We start from the raw sequence: 18,550 nt of genomic DNA, 5'->3' as shown, positions 1-18,550 counted from the left end.
CATGTTCGAGTGGAGTACTGTCTCCATGACAACGGGGGGTTTCAAGCGAACCAAACAGTCGAGTGTATTTGTTAGTGGTCTGGTGGCCTGCGAACAATGAATTGAAATCACGGACGCACGAAAGGCTTTTTTATTTATGACATGGAAAGACCTCAAACTCGACGTGGAAGTTCCGACAGTTCCTTTTGGGAGCAGCAACAACCAGAGAGCAACAACAGCAGTCAAGGTGGTGGAGACGGCGGAATTACTAACTCATCATCTAGACCCTTGACGAGAATGGTAATTTATTTTCATATTTGAAACTGTTTAACGAAATTAACAAAATTTTTTTTTTTTTCAAATACTTAGGCGAATGAATACGGAGTACAGAAACCAGCCGCAGGAATTATGTCAGCTGGATTTGCACAGCGGATTTCAACTGTCAACCGACCAGGATCTCGCGTCGGCACTGCCGCATCAGGAGCTAACGCAATGCGGGCAGTTACAGCTTACAATTACGTACGATTACCCTTTATTTTACATGATCACATTATATGATTATTTCAAATTTCTGAATAGAATGCAGCTGCCGTTGAACGACCAACAACCCAGCAAGGACTAGGAGGATTGAAAACAGCTTCAAGAGGTCTCCCACAGAGGCAAATACAAGACAAGTCTTATTGTAATAAATAAAAAAATGTAAATATTTAAAGAAAACTGTTCTAACCAAACTTTCTCTTATCAGATCTGGGTGTTTTGCGAGCCAAAATGACGGAAGTGAATGCCGAAATGGCTAAACTCACTAAAGGGATTGAGAAAAATAACAAGGAATTGCAGAGTCTACCGTCGTTGGAAAAGAGGGTCAAAGAAATGGCGGCGGAAATTACAGGTATTATTTTCCTATTTTCGCTGATCTGTTTAACATCCAATGAAACATGTTCTATTGTGACGAGGTAGATTTGCAGAGTCAGGCTGCCGATTTGAATTTACTCCAAGAAAAGATTGCCATCAGCAGCGACGCCGCTCAAATGGAGATTGAACTTCAATCGTTACTTGTCCAAAACGAACGAGAAGCTCACGATGCCGAAGACCTTTTCGACGTTGTCAAAACAGTCAAAGAAAAGATTGCAGCATTAGAAAGAGAAATACAAATGGTGAGTTCTTGAGTGTAAACTAAATAGCATCTGTCATCTTAACTGAAATTTGTCTTAATTTAGGAAAACGACGAAGCTGAGAAATTCATCACGACCTTAACACCAGGAGAGCAGGAAAAGTACTCTCAACTGAGGACTGAACAGAACATACTGGCCAAAGAAGTTGAGAATACAACCACCCAATTGAGTGCACTGGAAACTAGGGCTCGGAAACTGGAAGAAGAACTACGTCCGTTTCCAGTTAGTTCATTTTGACTTTCAGTTTCTTAACTTGTAAATGACTTATCCCTTAATTGCCAATTGCAGGCGAAAGAAGAAATGTTTCGATTGCGCAAAACTGTAGTCGAATTGGAATTCAAACACGAGCAAATGAAAGAACAAGACGCTAAACGTCTTGACCCGGAAGGCGAACGAGCTCAGCTGGTGGCCAGTGTCAAGAGTGACAATGCCGAAGTGGCAGCCATGGAGCAACAAATCAAGGAGCTCTTGAGCGAAACGGAAAGATTGCAAAATGAACTCCAGGAAATTGACAATGTATGTCAGATTTTTCTAAATTTTCCTTTTATTTCCGACTAACATTTAATTTTCCATTCAAGACATTCGAAGAGAGTCAGAGCGAACGAGGTCAAAAGTACCGAGACTTGAGGAAACGGGAACAAGTCATGGACGAATTTTTGAACTCATGGGAAGACAATTACGCTGGTGAAATGGACCGTCTGAGAGAGCTCGAGACTCTCATCATGCAAACGTTGAATAAGGTTGGCAAACAGCAGTCGCTAATGCAGTTGGTCCCGAGGTAAAGTTTCATTGTAATTGCCATTTATTATTTACGACTAATTTGGCTTATCTGTAGCATATCGGAATACTCGACGGCCAAGGAAGACTACCTGGTGAAAGAAGGAGAATTGGAGAAATCTCGTGCGACAGTTGAAGGCATCGCCATCGAATACCAACGATTGCAAAACAATTTGCAAAAGGTAAAAACACATCCTTCCACATTTATGAGCGTCATTTAGAGTATGGATTATTGAACTAGATGGAGGACCTAGAGAATAAAATTCAAGGCGAATTAAAAACTTTGAAAGATCAGCTGGAAACCATACAGACAAACTCCATCAAATTCACAGGCGTTGATGACTTGAGACACGAAACTGAAGAAAGAAGAAATCGACTTTTATTGGAACAGGATGATTTAGCTGATAAGAAAAGCGAAATTCAAGCCCGGGTCAATCAACTACAAGTCCAGTGCGATAACCTACAGGTAACCAAAACAATGAAGTTAAGTTTATTGGGCGCAGCGAGTAAGTAAGTTGAATGGTTGTTTCCAGGTGGAGCTAGATAAGAACGAGACACATGTAACCCTTCATGTTTTCGATGAAAAACTTCGTTTGCTCGAGGAAGATAACGAGTCGATGTCAAAATTTATCAATGAGATTCAAACCACTTACGACGTCCCGGCACGTCGTGACGCCACGATGGAAATCGTACGAAAGTACATGGACAATTTACAATTGACATACACATAAGATGAAAAATGTTATACACAAAAAAAAGTAAGTTCATTTGTAAGTGTATTGCAAAAGGAATGTTGCTTGGAAAGCAAATAAAGTTGTCTGCACAGTAATTCAGAACTCTTTACAACTCGTCGTGAATTTCCGAATCACCATCGTCGGGTTTCTTGGGTTCACCACAGGCAGCAGGCGTCGTGAATTTCATTTCGTATTCACAACGGTTAGGCTCGGAAACGGAAAGGAGTTGATTCTCCATTCCGCAAGACAAGTGAACCTTGAGAGACCGCTGGGGACCGTTCCAGCATTGAACTCCTTTGTCATACTTCATGGCGCCGTATTTGTTTTCTGCGGGACCATCCCAAGAATCCCAAGATCCTAGACGAGTCTCACTACCGCCATGTTTGGGACGTTGACTCCCGTTATCGAACGGGCACAATTTGTAAGTGTATTCCCTATCACTATACTCGTAGCACTGACCGTCCATCGGCTGGTATTCTTCGTTCGGGCCGTAGTCTTTGGAATTGGATTCTTCCAACTGACGGATTTCTCGCTCGAGGTCTCTCAGTCGTCGATCAGCTTCGTCATAAGAATTACGGGCTTTATTGGCCGCTTGAAAAATAGAAAGGTAATGTTTAGACTAACACTTTGATTTAATATTGTAACATGCTAGTTACCTTCGATAAGCTCTTGTGTCTCGGCATCATATTCCACTGAATTAGGAGTAACAGGGGAAGGTTTCACCGGTTCTGCTTCTTCTTCGTGTTCCTCGTCTTCTTCTTCTTCTCCCTCAGTCTGTGCAACATTTTTACGGTTAGTTTAATACTGAGTAGAACTTAAGTCTGTTGATTTACTTCTGGCATAGATTCGTCTTGTTGATGGTCATCAGGCAGTGGGATTTCTCCAGTTTGCTGATCCGGTTGTGATGGGTTTTCCAAGCCTTGGGCTTTCATGACAAAGGGTTTAATCAAAGGCCAACCGGTAGCGATGAAATCGCTTTTTTCCATTTCTTCTTCGTTGTGCAAAAAGAATTTGGCTTCATCAACAGTGACTGTGCCGTCTTGATTCTGATCAAACGCTACGTGGGTTTGAAGTTCCTCGACTTGAAGCTTACCATCTTGATTGCTGTCTAGCCAATCAAATGCCTACAGGAAAAAAAAACTGTAATTAAAATAGGGTAGACTAGGATATAAATGTGATAAGGCATTACTTTGGAAGCCTCAGTTTCTTGCTTGGATCTTTCAATTTCCTCTTTTTCTTTCACAGCTTCTTGTTCAATTTGACGATATTTATCTAGGGCTTGCCTTTCAGGCTCTTCTGCTTCATGTTTCTCCCTTTCCTTTTCAGCACGCAGGGCTTCTGCCTCCACTTGTTCAGCTTTCAAAGCCATATTCCTCTCTTGTTGAGAAAGTTTAGCTTGTCTTCCCTTATTAATGTACTCCAACTTGATGGCATAGCCTTGACTTTCCAACTCATATCTGTAGAAACAAAATGAATTTAGAAAACAATAGATAGATTCATTCTACGAATAACAAAAAGAATTATACCTTCTTTGGGCTTCTTCCTGGGCTGCTGAACCAAGTTCTTTACATGTGTTGACACAATTGGCACCTGACTGGTATTCATCAGCAGCATCACAACAGTCACAGATCCCATCATTGACCCGAGAAGAAGGAACAATCATTGCTTCATGGCCTAAATTACGACAATAAAATGAGCCATTGGGGCAAGCAGAAGTCCCTGGTTCATCGCTACCATCCTGTAATAGACTATGATTATAAACACTTCATTTACAATATATTGAAGTTATGTACCTGACAGTCACAGTAATCATCATTAACATATCTAAAAGGGAATGTTGCACTGCCATCTAAGCAAGTAAAATCAGCATCTGGGCTATAAAGAGAAGCTCCTGCAAAGGAAAAAAATGTCAGCCATACAAATTAAAACTTTTACTAAAATATTTACTTGCTAACGAAACTCCTCGCGGACGTGTTACTTGGGTAGCAGTAACCGTAGTTTGTTTCCAGAGAACTGCTGACGCACACAAAATGAGTACATTTTGAAAAATGATTGCGCGAAATTCTTTATGAAACATTTTTCAGAACCCTGGTTTTCTATAATTTTTCTTAAGCTGAAAAAGTCAAAAGAATCCTTTTTAAGGTAGCCTAAGCAACCGGCTATCCACAGAAAACTGACGTCTGACGTGTAAACGAAACGAAAATCTAATATGCGGAAATGGTTGGCGACTGGCGGAGTGGCGGTTGAAGAGTTCCCCTGGTGGCATTTTGTGGTAATATTATTTCCAAAGGCGGCAAGGCGGCAGGCGCAGGCCTACAGCAATGCAGCACAGCATTCAAAGATCATCTTATTAAGGATTTAGTCTGCTTACTGTTCTCAAGTAAACTTTTCAACATCCGATTAAACTTATTCCAAAAAGATAAGGTAAAATTTCTCTGAAAATATATTTCGTGGTGTATTGATAAGAAATGTTTTTACGTGATGGAGTCTAAACTATAAGTTTTATTTTTCTAGTGACTTCATTCTGATTCACTTGTGTTTCTAAAACCGTGGCTTGTTGCTTGACATAAAAATGTCCGACGCTTCTCCCATTATATTGGTTGAAGAAATACGTCTCGGTTTGTTTCGAATTTACTGGGAGTTAGACAACAGCATGTGGAAAAAAGAAGATGTCTACCAAGAAGAATTTGAACTGTGTGGATCGAAGAAGGGTAGAGAATTCTACCTCAATTTTGAACTCCAAGTAGTTGCAAACAAGAATAGACCTTATGACTTCAAAATAACAATTGAAGATCTCTTGTGTACTGATGGTAATGATTCTGAAAAGGAAGAAAAAGAATCAACACACCAATCTCAACAAGAACAACCACAGTCCAAACGTCAAAAGTTAAATAAATCAACAGTGCCATCCAACATGCTGCCAGCTATGTTCCCCACTTACGTATGGTTAGATAGCCATGTCAGTTCCACCAATGAGCTGCCACTTTTGGAAGATGAAGAAGGAATTTGGGAAGTGGCAGTTACCAACCCGAACATACAACCCTACATCGCTGTATGGATGGATTTCGGGACCAACGAAGTGAAGGAAAAACACGTCATTACCGGACTAGCCGATATGTTCCACAACCAAAAACAATGTGATGTTCAGTTCGAGTTCAACGACGGGCAATCTGTTGGTGCTCACATAGTCATCCTGTCCGCCGGGAGCCCTGTATTTGCCGCAATGTTTCAGTCGGATTTCTTGGAGACCAAAACGCGTAAAGTAACCATCGTCGACGTCGAAATTGCTGTCTTTAAACAGTTACTCATCTTTCTGTACACTGGTAATGCTCCCAGATTAGCGGAGGAAAGCATCACGCGTCTACTCTTCGAGTTGGCTGATAAATACGGTGTTGGTGCTTTAAAGGATGAGTGCGTCGACGTGTTACTTACTCAATTCAACATTGAAAACGTTATTGACATGCTGGTTTGGGCTCATTTTCACTCAATCGAAAAACTTTCTAAGAAAGCCATGAAGTTCTTGGTGAAAAATTTTCGCAAGCTCTGCGTCCAGCCCGAATGGATGGAACTGATGAAAAATCACCCTGATTTGTGCCTCCGTGCTAACCAACAAATGGCCGAACTTCTGCCCAAAACTGAATCGGAAGATTCCGAGTAACTATTCTTTTCTTTGATAAAATATGTTGCGTTGATTTTTTTCTGAGTTTTTGCCGAGTTTGTGTCCGTTGATAATACCGTATGTTTGGCATCGAATCTGTTCAACTGAAAGAGAAGGTATCTGCTAAAGTGAAGCCAACTGTAATCTTTGAAAGTCATGATATCCTTCAGATAAATTTAAATTTCACATTTAATGTATTAAAGAGCACGTGCGATTTCGCGTGAAAACTGAAAACATAATATAAAAACAAAATTATTTCGTCGAGTTTTTTTTCGGAATTACACTCTTCCTTTTTTATTTCAGTTCTTCAGAAAATCCTCGGTTGCAAATTAGTGGAGGTAAAAGTGAAGGCTTGCCTTTTCTTCTCTAACATAGGCCTTCTTCAGTTCTTCTTCAGGCTTTATCAGTTTGAATTCGTAACTTTTTTTAAATTAGGCGGTTGAGTTGCGTAAATTGGGCAACGCGCTTTAATTTCCACGAAAATTCGCTTGCTCGCCTTCGCCTATGCTCCCCAAATGCAAAAGTCAAAACGGTCAAAACATCAGAATTCTATTGTATCTTGTAAGTCGTAAGCTCAAAGAGTGTGGTTGTTCGTTGATTACTTTACACGCACTTGCAAAAGAGAAGTCACCCAAAGAAAATGTGTAATCTACAAATCGTTGTGACAAAACCGTGTCATCTGACTTTCCAAGACTAAGAGTGTATGTATGTATCAATCTTCATTACGGGTTCCTTCTGAAAACAACTTCAGCTCAAGGTTTTAAAGGGAGTCTTTATAACAGAATTCATTCATATACGTTTGTTCATAGTTGTTCATAGACGAAAACCATTTTGAGATTATGTGTCGTCACCTTATGCACGCTAGATTTAGAAGGTGATCGTCCTATTGTTGTCAGGCTTGTTCTATGTATTTTTTAAAATTTTAATGTGTTTATCAATTTTCCTTAAAAGCAAGCTGTAAATGTCAGTGATTGTAGACCAAAGAATAGATTCCTTTGTTTAATTTTGGTATAATTATGTAAGATCTTATTCTTAAGATGTGGTTTTGTGTGATTGAATTCTCATTGTTTACCCCATTTTTTTGTAATTCGGTAAGTTTGTTTACCCTTAGATTCTGTGAAATCTCTTACATCTTAACAAATTTAAGTAATTGCTTAATTATACTTTACTCCATTCATATGGTTCGTAGGCCTAGTGAACAGAATGTAACCGACGACGAAAGTTCAGCCATCAATTTCCAACTCGCAATAATAAGGAAATGTTTCGTTTTTTTACAGCGTGAGTTTCGTATCAATTCAACTATTTTTTTCTCTATGTGCCATCTTATGTTACTTTATAATGTCTTAAGTCAAATTTAGGTATATTTTCAACATGTTCCAACTGATGCAGTGTTTATTAATTATTTTTCAATTACCATTGTAGAGTTCAACCTGCAGACGGGCCGGCCCGTTTGTATGTCCTTCACGCTTGAAGGTCGCGGAGAACATTCCGTAAAACTGTCAATGCGGTGGTGTAGAGGCTGGGTGAGAACTGGACGGTTTGCATCATTATCAAGCAGGTACAAAAGCCAAGCAAGGCTCAGCCATTTGGTATTCATTTTGATTTTGGTTTGATTTTGGTTTTTGTTTGATTTTGGTTTTTGTTTGATTTTGGTTTTTGTTTGATTTTGGTTTTTGTAAACCCATCCCCAGCAGCAACGTCAACCTAAAGGCCGGTTTGCATATCCTTCACGCTCGAAGGTCACAAAGATCATAACGTAAAACGTGTCATGCGACGGGGTAGAGGTTGGGTGAGGACGACACGTGTTGCATCATTATCAAGCAGGTACAATAGCCGCAAGGCTTAAGAGGTGGGTCAGGGTGAGAAAAAGTCGTATAAAAGGAGAGAGAAAAGGCGTTTGAAATTAGTTGAGGGAGCATCTCTGACACAGCAGCAACTGCTGTACACTATTTGTCACCAATTGCGTTCTTCAATGCAATTAGTTCGCAATCATGATATCAAAGCACAACATTACTCAACATCAACCAACGCTGCTCCAGCTTACTGCACCAAGTCTCCAAAGTACTACACCACCAAGGCTTCAGAGTATTACAAGTTGCATCAAAGAAGAGAAAAGGCGAAATAATCAGTCGAGTGATTATCTCCGACACGACAACAACTTCCGTGCACTATTTGTCACCAACTGCCTTCTTCATTTTATATAGGGGTAAATTTTCAGTTTTCTAAATGGAATTGTGAATCAACTCTCCTGTTTTTTTTTAATTTATGTCGGTTATTATTGCAAATTTATGTTCCAATTATCTATTGCATAGCAAACTCTGGCGTCGTTATGCTGTTGGTTGTTGTCCTGAAATACTACATCACCGAGGCTTCAAAGTATTACGCTACAACTTATGCTGCCCCGAGCTGCATAACCAAAGAGCTCGAGTACTGCATCGTGATTCCATTCGTTTTAAGCCATAACCATTTGGTATTTATTTGATATTGTTTTTGTAGACCCATCCCCGGCAACGTCAACCTGCAGAAGGAAAGGCCAATTTGCATGTCCTTCACTTTCGAAGGTTACGTAGATCATTACACGTAAAACTGTCAATGCGGTGGTGTAGAGGTTGGGTGAGAACGGGAAATGTTTGCTTTGCTTTATTATCAAGCAGGTACAACAGCCGCAGGGCTTAAGAGAAGGGTCAGGGTGAGAAAAAGTCGTATAAATCGCGAGAGAAAAGGCGTTTGAAATCAGTCGAGTGAGCGTCTCCAACACGGCAACAGCTGCAGCGCAATATTTGTCACCATCTGCCTTCTTCACTGTACAACCAATTCGTAATCATGGGTAATCGTTCATGTTTATTTCGAGTTGTGAATCAATTTTATCTGGTTTCCAGTTGATATGACCATTTATATTCGATAATTTATGTTCAAATCGTTTATAGTTTAGATAACTATGGCGACTTGCTGCTGTTTGGTGTTGTATCGTTAATGGTTGGGTCGACCACGGGTGTACTGATGTCTTCTGGACATGGTGGATACCAAGCAACAGCAGCGAAAGTATACTACACCACGCCTCCGCCTTATTACGCAACGAAGTCAACATACGCAACATCTACTTACGACGCCAAGGCCCTCAAGTGCTACACCTCCAAGGCTCAAGAGTCATTCGACAAGAGACCAAAGCGCCTGAGTACTACACCACCGAGTATACTGTCCCAGCCTACTACACCGATGCTTCAGCTTATTTCAATGACAAAGCGGTCGAGTACTACACCGAACCACACAAGTACTACTCTGGCCCGAAGTACACAACCACAGCTGAGGCGGTCAAGTACTACGTAGCCCAGACTTACAACACAGCAGCTGCTCCTTCGTACTACGTTGAACCGAATGATTACACCGAGGCTCCAGTTTACTACACAACCTACGCTACACCTAGATACTATGACGAAGTCCCCAACTACTTCACCGAAGAGGCCACATATTACACAACCAGGTACACTGCCCCAGTTTACTACACTGAGGAACCCAAGTACTACTCTGCTCCAAGCTACTACAAAACTGAGGCTCCTGTTTACTACACCAAGCCACCGAGTATTAGAACCAAATGGTAAACATACTGTTTTATCATGGAATTTTGTATCACTATTTTTTTTTCTGTTGGTTAATATGTTTGTTGTGTGTGTTGTCTACTACACCGAAGCCTCAAAAATAACTGCTCCGAGTTACACCACCAAGGCAGCGGAGTACTACACCACCAAGGCAGCGGAGTACTACACCACCAAGGCAGCGGAGTACTACACCACAGCAGCTGGTAATTCGTACTACGTTGTACCGGAATGCTAAACCGAGGCTCCATTTTACTACACTACAACCTGCGCTTCTCCCAGTTACTACACCACCGAAGGCAACTGCGTATTACATCACTTCTTACGCTGCTACCACCTACTACACCGAAGCTCCGAAGTTTTACTCTGTGCTGAGTTACCACACCATTAAGGAAGCCGAACATTACACCACAAACGCTTCCGCAACTTACAACATGGAGATTTCTAAATGCTAGATCCGGAATTTCTATTTGATTTTATTTAGATATGTCGGTTGTCTTCATGGTTATTGGTCATTGAGAATTAAAATTGTTGATTGAGGAAATAAAATTTCTAATGCCGGTAATTCTTTGTAAGACTTGTTAGTAACTTCAAACCTGTCAACGTTGCGGTAGGTGTCTATTGGTGTTGGACTTCTTCAAGGTCCGTAGTATCCTACGTTGTGAATTTTTTCTGTTATGTTTTGGAAGTGATTACTACCTTAATCGCTCTGCATTTGTTTTAATGGTTTGACGATGAAGTTTCAAGGGTAAGTTACGAAAGTAACTTGTAACTGATTTTTGTAAATCTTATAAGTAAAAGGCAATTGGCTGATTTTTGTATAATGAAAGACTTAGAAGTTGAAAGAATTCCTAAACAAGACTTGGTATAAATTAAGAGACAATCAACAAAAAACTTGTGTTATATTGTCCCACCTCCACCCACAATTCCACCACATTTTACAGTCACATACATACATACACTTAAGTTAACCCGTTGGCTGCCACGCCATACAACCCGTAGGTTGTACTCTACTACTCTACGCGCCACGTCTGAAGGATCCATGACCAAGTGACACTTGCCATTGCTGACAAGTCCGGGCTGACAAGAGGGGGACTAAGGTGCATTGCCTGAAACAGGCGCCTTGCGGCACATTTTGGGCTTGGCGACTCTCCGACCCCGCGGCTTGCAAACCACGAGACCGAACAGCGCGGCCCGTGCAGGGGAGATCAAAGGCGTGGCAGACAACGGGTTAACTAACACTAACACAAACGAAATAATACCAACAATACGATGATCCACGTTGATGACGAGTCTCGGTGTCGGTCGCGATTCGACCGAGTTTCGTTCGCACCAGGAGCAGGGGCAACATCCGACGGAGACCGACGACGATCGTTAAAGATGACAAAATCCATCTTCTCGACGTCTCCTCTGCATTACCTGAATAAAAACAAAACAATTCTTATTAAGTGACATGCCAATAAAATTTACATAATAGTCACATAATACATATAATTTCATTGATATGGATTTTTTGCTCAAAACTTCAAAGGCGCACTTTAAATTGCTTAAAATCTACCTAACAATGTTGAGAACTGTACACATAACAAAGCTCACTTGCTAGTCTAAAAAAAAAAAATCCGGAAGTAGACCGGAAGTAACAACAGCGCCTCAATCATTGAGCTGTCATCAAATTAAACCACATTTTCGTGATCCCCATGAAATTTGGGGTCGATTTGATGTGATTTAAACGAAATCCAAAATTTGGCCAAAATCGAGAATTTTCCTGAACTATAGTTCAGGAAAATTTTCGAAACCGGAAGTACGCGTAAGTAAAAAAGATAACATGAACTTTACCAAAAATTTGACGAGGATCACGAATATGTGGTTCTTTTGTACGTCGAATGAATATTTACTGAACTACTGACTGAAATGTGAAAACCGGAAGTAGAAAAAAAAAGGAATTATCGAAAATTTAACAAGTGAGCTTTGTTGCTGGAATAGTAATCGTCAGTTTTCACTAAATATTTCAACAAAATAACTGCCAAAAATATAAAAAGAGATGTTCAAAGTAACTGAAACTGACTGTTTTGACAGCTGCAAATTATCAAAAAGCCATCTAGCGTTAGAAAAAAGAAACGTCAAAGTAAAACTTCGTTAGCGCGTAAAAGGGCCTGATTTTGGAAACTATTACACAGACAGAGACTAACGCAACTAGACTATTGGTAGATAACCTACGAAAATAAGTCAATTGTTGGGTACCTGGGCATAATCCCGTGGTGAGTGACTGCACAACGGACGGAAGCGATCATGAAGTGGTCCAGAAACTCGCCAAGTCGCCAGTGAAGTAAAAAAAAATTGTGTTTAGAAGCAATGAAGCTAGATGAGCGTGCGTCGCGAAGATAAGGATGTTGGTGGAAGTCCCTCTTTCGTCATGGATAAAGGTCAGCATCGGCACAAGAATCTCCGTGCAGGACAGCACGATTCCATAAATAAACTGTATGCTCTGTAAAAACGAATGTTTTACAGAGCATAATTAATGAAAATATAACAATGAATAAAGCATATCAATCTTTACCTTTTCTAAGAAACACACTGAAATGTTCATGATAAGAACAGGAAGAGAGAAGAAACCATAAAAATGGAATTCACAGCAACCAACAGCATAAATCCACATGTTGAGATAAATTTCCTGATGCTTAAGAAAGTGTTATGAATTATTGCAGTAGTGTGGTGCGATAGTGTGTATTATTGCTTACCTTTATCATACAGGTGATGAATTTAGTAAGGAATTTGACTTTCATCAAGCAGATCTAGTAAATACATGTCAGGTCACTTCACACTCTTCATGTCTCTAAAACTCTAAGTAGATATGGGAAAAGGAAATTCTATGTTATTTACAAATTTACACAAATTTACCTATGAGAAATAAAACTATACCTATCCCTCATCTGTGTTGCCTTCTAAATAGAAGTAGAAACAGCCATAACAAAAAACATGCTGTTTCAGGGTACACCACCAAAATTGCGAGATTCAGAAAAGATCTATGTTTCATGAGCAAGAATACCTATGTTATATGAAAATCTGAATGGTAATGGTCTGGTAGCAGTAAGCGGGAAATACCTTATCTCAGCAGATTTGTATTCCACTATACGTGGGCTTCAAAATTTAATTTTAGGCTTTTGACAGCATGATGAGTCTATTGGATGGAAAGTGACTATAAGCGCTAAGTCAACTTGTTGGAATGACTGACAGTTGCATCTAAAATTTGAAGAAAAAAGTTGGTACAGTATAAAAATAAGGAAACTATGTCAATATTAACCTACATAAGTTATGAAGTTCAATTTGGTAAATGAAATCACAGGAATATAGGTAATAATTAGCTACAATTTGTTTCGCCCAATTAGCCTCGTTTATCGATGTAACAACATGGGCGACACTAGCGACATCTAGTAATGAATTTCTAAAGTTGGTTGCACAGCGGCACAGCCACAGCTCAAATTATATTGTCGTTTGTCACCGACACCGACAATAGAACCCCAATATTTTTATTTTTATTATCCGAAAATAGAACTCCACTAAGCGACAATAGCGAATCGAATTGCGAGTGTCCAGCGACCTCGTGTTGGGTAGTAACAGGCTCCCGGCGGCTAGTGGTTAGTTAGGGAAACGGGGCCACAGAAAGAAGATTTCAGAAGGTTATTTTTTAAATAAATTTTTTATTGCGTGATTTTTCTGTTAATATGTCATAGCTTTTTCTCAAACTAGTTGTAGTCATACAAAGGAAATATCAAAATAATTTTTAGTTCAGAATGGAGTGGAATAAATAGAATTTCATCAAATTTTGATTAAGCGTGGAGTAAAGTTCAATTCAAATAATTTAAGGCTAGTGGACTAGAGCAAATCGTAATATTATGAAAATTCTTATTTGAGCTTGAGTTAAGAAAGTTATTTTTCACAATCAACAATATTTTTCACCGTACAAGTGACAATAGAAGACATTTCGGCAAAATGGACAGCAGTTTTGTCCCACGTAATCAGATTATTTCGCAAAAGTAGAAATTTACAGATTATATACCGGTAAACTCACATATTTTAATATGCAACATTCAGTAAATTAAAAAAAAAATCTCAAGCTCCGAACTAGAATTACAAATTAATTTTTATGACTGAAAATGTAGACACCATATTTGAATTTGAAATACATTTTCAGTCAGTGGCTCGGAAACATATTGCTGACATTTTGTGTTTTTGTCACTGACGAGTGACGAAGACACTCGCTGCCCAATAACATCTCTCATGAAGAACTCCGCTTTAAGTCAGCTAGTAAGGATTTAGGCCTACATCCATTCTAAAGATATTTTTCAAGTTGGTCGAAACGTGTTATGGCAAATGAAATAACCCGATAAACAGCTACTCTTATACTAAAAGTAAAAGTGCTAATAATCATGACAAACAAAACAAATTAGCAAAAGACATTGTCATATTCACCATTATAGGAATTCATGCCAGATCCGATGAGTGGTATCAAGCGTTAACTGATGTAGTCCGATCGATGAATCGGATTGTGAGCGGGAAAACTTCATCTCGGATAGTATCTCTGTAGGAAAAAAAAGTATCATTTGATGCTATCGAATAAGGTAGTTTGGGGGTTTAGATGTCTTTACTCACTGAATAAAGAAATGTTGCAGCTAATTTACCAATTCGTGCGGGAGAGGCGGTAGAAACACTCTATCGTTGTTGATGGTTTCAGTAATAGGGATGGGGATAAAAGAAATTAAAAAATTAAAAAATAGAACCTGGAAAAAAGTTTTCTTTATCTAATCAGGAGTAGATGATTCCATGTAAATTCATACAACACATTCATTTTCTGAATTATTAAACAGATATCAATCCAAGATTGATATTAAATGGGAAACGGATTTCTAAACTAGGTTGAAATTAAATGTTCTAACTCAGGGTAGAAATTTTCTACAACTTTTCTGTTTTCACCACTACTTTGTTTGAGTTAATGTTTTCTGTTGGCATTTCGAAAATACAAGGAACAGTGGCAGATGGTGAACGAGGAATTCCTTTTGGGCGATCCTTATCAGTAGAATTAGTGTACACGTTTATATAAGATGCAGAAGAACCTTCAATCCGTTCGATTTTGACAGCATCAGTTAGTTCAGAACTGTTCTGTTGGTCAGCCGTAACGTCGTTGGTCTAGTAAGAAAATAAATATTTAAATAAGCATGCAGTGATTGAAGATGCATTAACAACACTAATGTTGCTTGTTATGGTTAATTACCAACTCGTCTATTTGTTCGCCAACAGATTGGCGTCTTTCGCTTTTGACCCTCAGACTTATCACCTACAATTTAAACAACAAAAATGTACATTCCAAATGTTGTCGTATAGCAAAAAGACTAAGATTCTTTAATCCAACCCAATTACCTCACGCTCTAAGGTATCCGCCCTTTCTTTTGAAAGATTCAGCTCTTTTTCCATATCAGCCATCATACCGTCATATGCCATTATAATTCGTTCTAATTCCTGCAAAAGAGAAGCAAACATTAAAAAATCTGTCGCCAAAGACAAAGTTTTAAACTTCAAAATTTTACCTCCCGGGGAAGTCCTTTGATCGAACTATCCAATGAAATGAATTTGTCATTAACATTTTTCTCAATGGAAAGAGAGTCGCAGGATCTTCCTCTTTTTCTGCAAGGGGGACTGGAACAGCCATCTTCAGCTGATACTTGTTTGCTCGCTTTACTTCTCGGGATTTCGTTCAGGGGAATGTCGAGGTTACTATCGTCAACAATTGAAGCTGTGCTAATCAAGGAGCTTTGTGTTGACTGTTTGTTAACGGACAGGGGCCTTTCGTTCCCTCTGGGGATTGCATTAGCTCCGGTTGCACATAGTGGAATAGTTGATTGTGATGTCAATTTCCTCCAATCCAGATGTGTATGAGTGGCGGTCTTGTTGCTGGCTACTCTCTTACTTCTATTTATCTTCCGATGCTCATTTCCACTTTTATTCCGATTTGGACAACTTTTGGGCCTGTGTCCGGTCTTATCGCACTGAAATATTTAAAAATATTTTACTATAACGACACTATAACAAATCTGATAAAACTGTTTACTATAAAACAAGGCTTTATGGGGCATGATCTGGCTCTGTGTCCCGATGTTTTACACTAAAAAAAAAAAACAAAAAAACATTACAAAAACATTATCAAGGCACCACTACCACACACAAATTTTAATAAATTTACGTAAGCGCAGACAATCCTTCCTACTTTATCACCGGCCAAAATTTTATTAATAATGGACTCAACTCCGTTAGTAGTAACTCCACGGTGGGGCCCGTATGTCGGACACCCTCCGTTTTCATCGCCCTGGAATTTCAAACGAGTGTTATTAGTTAAAAAAGTATGTTAGTGCAAGTTAACAGAAAAGCAATCTTATTTTCCGCTGTGCAATATTTTTTCTTACGTACATCACCATTTGTGCTGGCTACTTCGACGTGCGTTGTGTCTACTTTGGAACTCGACATTTTACAAGCAACAGTTTCTATTGCCGAGCTTTCAACTCCTCCATTATTAATCACGTCTTCTTTGCTATTAATTTCGCCTGTTGTACCAGTTACTGAGGCAGAAACAATGTTCCAGGATATTTTGGGCATGTGTTTAATTTCACCTGATGAACGGAAATAAGTTTTAGAAGATATTATCCGTTAAGAGAGCAATACACATCAAACGAAACGTTAAGTAGGCAGAAATTAATTAATTTAAAGGTAGTTACCTTGTTGAGCCTTAACTTTCTTCGATCCAGCAGCATTGCCGTCAACATAAAATCCACCTTGAGTTACCTGAAAGTTTGGTGGATTTCATGTTATTATGTGAGTGTCTTACGCATTTAAAGTATGACAGTATTAAAAATAAGATTACTTGATTGAATGTGGAAAATGCTGGCTGGTATGTTGGTTGAGGCTGGTATTGGGAGAAATAATATGGCATCACGTTATTTCCAGTCTGATAGGTTGTTAATCCAGAGATGCTACCCTGCTGCTGATTGGAATAACCATTTGGCCAGTTCTCTTGTGGTGGAAATGAAGGAGGAGGAGGAGGCTGTTGTGGTGGAGGGAACTGCGGAAGTGGTGGTTGGAATGGCTGAAATTGATAATTAGGCCAATACCCTTCAGCTTGATTGTTCATACAGTTGAATAAGTTCATATTCCAAGGCATTTCGACTGTAGCTGTAGGATTTGTTGACCCGTTTGACGCATAGCCAAATGGCAAGTTAATAGAATAAGGTGATTGCCCGGCTGGGAAGTTATTTCCGGACATGATTTCAGATATCCCTATTCTTTAGCCTTCATAGGGTCCAATAGCTCCAAAATCCCAATAGCTTTGCCTCTTCTCTAGGGAAGCTGTTTTGGTATTTTCTTATGGCCCTGGGGTTGTCAACAATCTCTACGATATCTTAATTCTGTAAAGTAGAAAAAGAGGAGAAAAAAAAACTTTGAGAATGAAGGCTAGAAGCAGTTATTAAAATCCAGCTCACATAGAGAATTATTGAATTCAATGACAGGGCAATTTAATTTAAGTTGTTTAAATTAGTCTTTGTTTTGAAAATGTACAATTGTACAATTTGGTTCAATTTGTAGCCTACACTATTTTGCATACATTTATACCTTTCTTGTGTCCCCCAAATAGATCAAATAGATAATCTTCGCAAACAGAAAAATGTCTCCTTCGAAGAATTTCATTTATGACATTACAAAACAACAGTATCATTACCTCTGACTAACAAAGAGATACACCATACCATGTTCTTAATAAGATAGAATACTAAAGGCTAAGGCAAAATCTGGTAATGAGTATGCAGCTCACTTTCTTTAAAAAGCTGGCTACTTTGCTGTCTGTGCCCCACAGATGTGCAAAATCACACACAAAAAAGGAAGGTATAAAAAGCCTTGATTTTATAGCTTGGGACTATCGAAACAACAAACTAAATACTTGTCCTCTATTTAAATAGCTCCAAAAATGTTAGTATACATATTTACCTTAGCACATGTAACAGCCATGGCCATGATTAATAAAAACCTAGTAAACCGAAGAACAAGGTCACAGCGTTGTCAGTTGAGGAGTAAGAAATTAAATCGTTCAAAATCTGCAAAAATTAAATCAACTTCTGTTTTCTTCTGTCATTCACTCATTCTACGTATGTGTTTTTGTTTTTTTAAACAGCGAATGATGCAAGTGTAGACGGCCAAATTTTATTATTCCATCAGCACAAATTCCAACAGAAAATAGCTTTATCATTTAGGCTATGCCTCTGAAGGGGGTGGATTCAAGATTTAACAAACGACGATAGGTATTTTTTTTTAATTCCGAAATTCCGATCAGATAATCATTAACAGTGGCACCGCTTTTATATTCCGATTGGATCTTTCTTCAGTTACGCAACAATGAGATGGCTAAGGTTTAGTTCACGTAAATTATATTGGAATAGAAAAGATCAAACGCCATAAGAATGCAGAATGTAAAACGGGAAAGAAAGTGACGCAATGTCAGAGCTGATGTGACCCACGTAAACATATACGGACATTTCACAAAAAGGAGAAAGCTGTTGGGCGACAACAATGGCTATAGAAAAAAAATCCCCGTATGAC

The 18,550-nt window shown here is 39.1% G+C and overlaps 5 protein-coding genes and 1 long non-coding RNA gene across 10 annotated transcripts; 3 read left to right on the top strand and 3 right to left on the bottom strand.

Annotated features, from left to right (window-relative positions):
• The first annotated feature begins 21 nt into the window (after nucleotides 1-21).
• On the top strand, nucleotides 22-2,697 carry LOC124349540 (intraflagellar transport protein 74 homolog). The gene is made up of 11 exons (XM_046800231.1): nucleotides 22-279; nucleotides 349-498; nucleotides 559-661; nucleotides 725-868; nucleotides 937-1,133; nucleotides 1,197-1,373; nucleotides 1,440-1,667; nucleotides 1,730-1,929; nucleotides 1,987-2,110; nucleotides 2,170-2,394; nucleotides 2,462-2,697. The coding sequence occupies exons 1-11, from the start codon at nucleotides 142-144 to the stop codon at nucleotides 2,657-2,659; spliced, it is 1,884 nt and encodes a 627-aa protein (XP_046656187.1). The 5' UTR covers nucleotides 22-141; the 3' UTR covers nucleotides 2,660-2,697.
• Nucleotides 2,688-4,879, bottom strand: LOC124349619 (glucosidase 2 subunit beta-like). The gene is made up of 7 exons (XM_046800371.1): nucleotides 4,610-4,879; nucleotides 4,456-4,553; nucleotides 4,189-4,400; nucleotides 3,852-4,119; nucleotides 3,496-3,786; nucleotides 3,319-3,436; nucleotides 2,688-3,253 (listed from the first exon to the last, which is right to left on the bottom strand). The coding sequence occupies exons 1-7, from the start codon at nucleotides 4,737-4,739 to the stop codon at nucleotides 2,769-2,771; spliced, it is 1,602 nt and encodes a 533-aa protein (XP_046656327.1). The 5' UTR covers nucleotides 4,740-4,879; the 3' UTR covers nucleotides 2,688-2,768.
• Nucleotides 4,880-4,940: 61 nt separating this feature from the next.
• Nucleotides 4,941-6,410, top strand: LOC124349824 (speckle-type POZ protein-like). The gene is made up of 2 exons (XM_046800709.1): nucleotides 4,941-5,086; nucleotides 5,177-6,410. The coding sequence occupies exon 2, from the start codon at nucleotides 5,235-5,237 to the stop codon at nucleotides 6,318-6,320; it is 1,086 nt and encodes a 361-aa protein (XP_046656665.1). The 5' UTR covers nucleotides 4,941-5,086; nucleotides 5,177-5,234; the 3' UTR covers nucleotides 6,321-6,410.
• Nucleotides 6,411-8,292: 1,882 nt separating this feature from the next.
• On the top strand, nucleotides 8,293-10,478 carry LOC124348500 (extensin-2-like). Its single transcript, XM_046798724.1, has 3 exons — nucleotides 8,293-8,408; nucleotides 9,499-9,915; nucleotides 10,009-10,478. The coding sequence occupies exons 1-3, from the start codon at nucleotides 8,293-8,295 to the stop codon at nucleotides 10,121-10,123; spliced, it is 648 nt and encodes a 215-aa protein (XP_046654680.1). The 3' UTR covers nucleotides 10,124-10,478.
• Nucleotides 10,479-12,543: 2,065 nt separating this feature from the next.
• On the bottom strand, nucleotides 12,544-13,458 carry LOC124350453. Its single transcript, XR_006920978.1, has 5 exons — nucleotides 13,219-13,458; nucleotides 13,016-13,153; nucleotides 12,833-12,936; nucleotides 12,652-12,754; nucleotides 12,544-12,590 (listed from the first exon to the last, which is right to left on the bottom strand). It is a non-coding gene; the product is annotated as an uncharacterized LOC124350453 (long non-coding RNA).
• A 1,227-nt stretch (nucleotides 13,459-14,685) lies between these two features.
• LOC124349588 lies at nucleotides 14,686-18,047 on the bottom strand. Of its 5 annotated transcripts, none has more exons than XM_046800326.1 (11): nucleotides 17,942-18,047; nucleotides 16,824-17,364; nucleotides 16,678-16,744; nucleotides 16,373-16,572; nucleotides 16,149-16,271; nucleotides 16,017-16,070; nucleotides 15,496-15,954; nucleotides 15,329-15,427; nucleotides 15,183-15,245; nucleotides 15,024-15,097; nucleotides 14,686-14,987 (listed from the first exon to the last, which is right to left on the bottom strand). In XM_046800326.1, the coding sequence occupies exons 2-11, from the start codon at nucleotides 17,220-17,222 to the stop codon at nucleotides 14,864-14,866; spliced, it is 1,662 nt and encodes a 553-aa protein (XP_046656282.1). In that variant the 5' UTR covers nucleotides 17,223-17,364; nucleotides 17,942-18,047; the 3' UTR covers nucleotides 14,686-14,863. The 5 variants fall into 5 exon arrangements, with proteins under 5 accessions (XP_046656282.1, XP_046656283.1, XP_046656279.1 ...); XM_046800327.1 differs by having other exon boundaries at nucleotides 14,686-15,097; nucleotides 16,149-16,210; nucleotides 16,256-16,271; XM_046800323.1 differs by having other exon boundaries at nucleotides 14,686-15,097.
• Nucleotides 18,048-18,550: the final 503 nt, after the last annotated feature.

The sequence above is a fragment of the Daphnia pulicaria genome, chromosome 7 (assembly GCF_021234035.1).
Source record: "Daphnia pulicaria isolate SC F1-1A chromosome 7, SC_F0-13Bv2, whole genome shotgun sequence".
NCBI classification, from domain to species: domain Eukaryota; kingdom Metazoa; phylum Arthropoda; class Branchiopoda; order Diplostraca; family Daphniidae; genus Daphnia; species Daphnia pulicaria.
The sequence above is the reverse complement of the archived record's forward strand: the minus strand, read 5'-3'. Positions and strand labels throughout refer to the sequence as shown.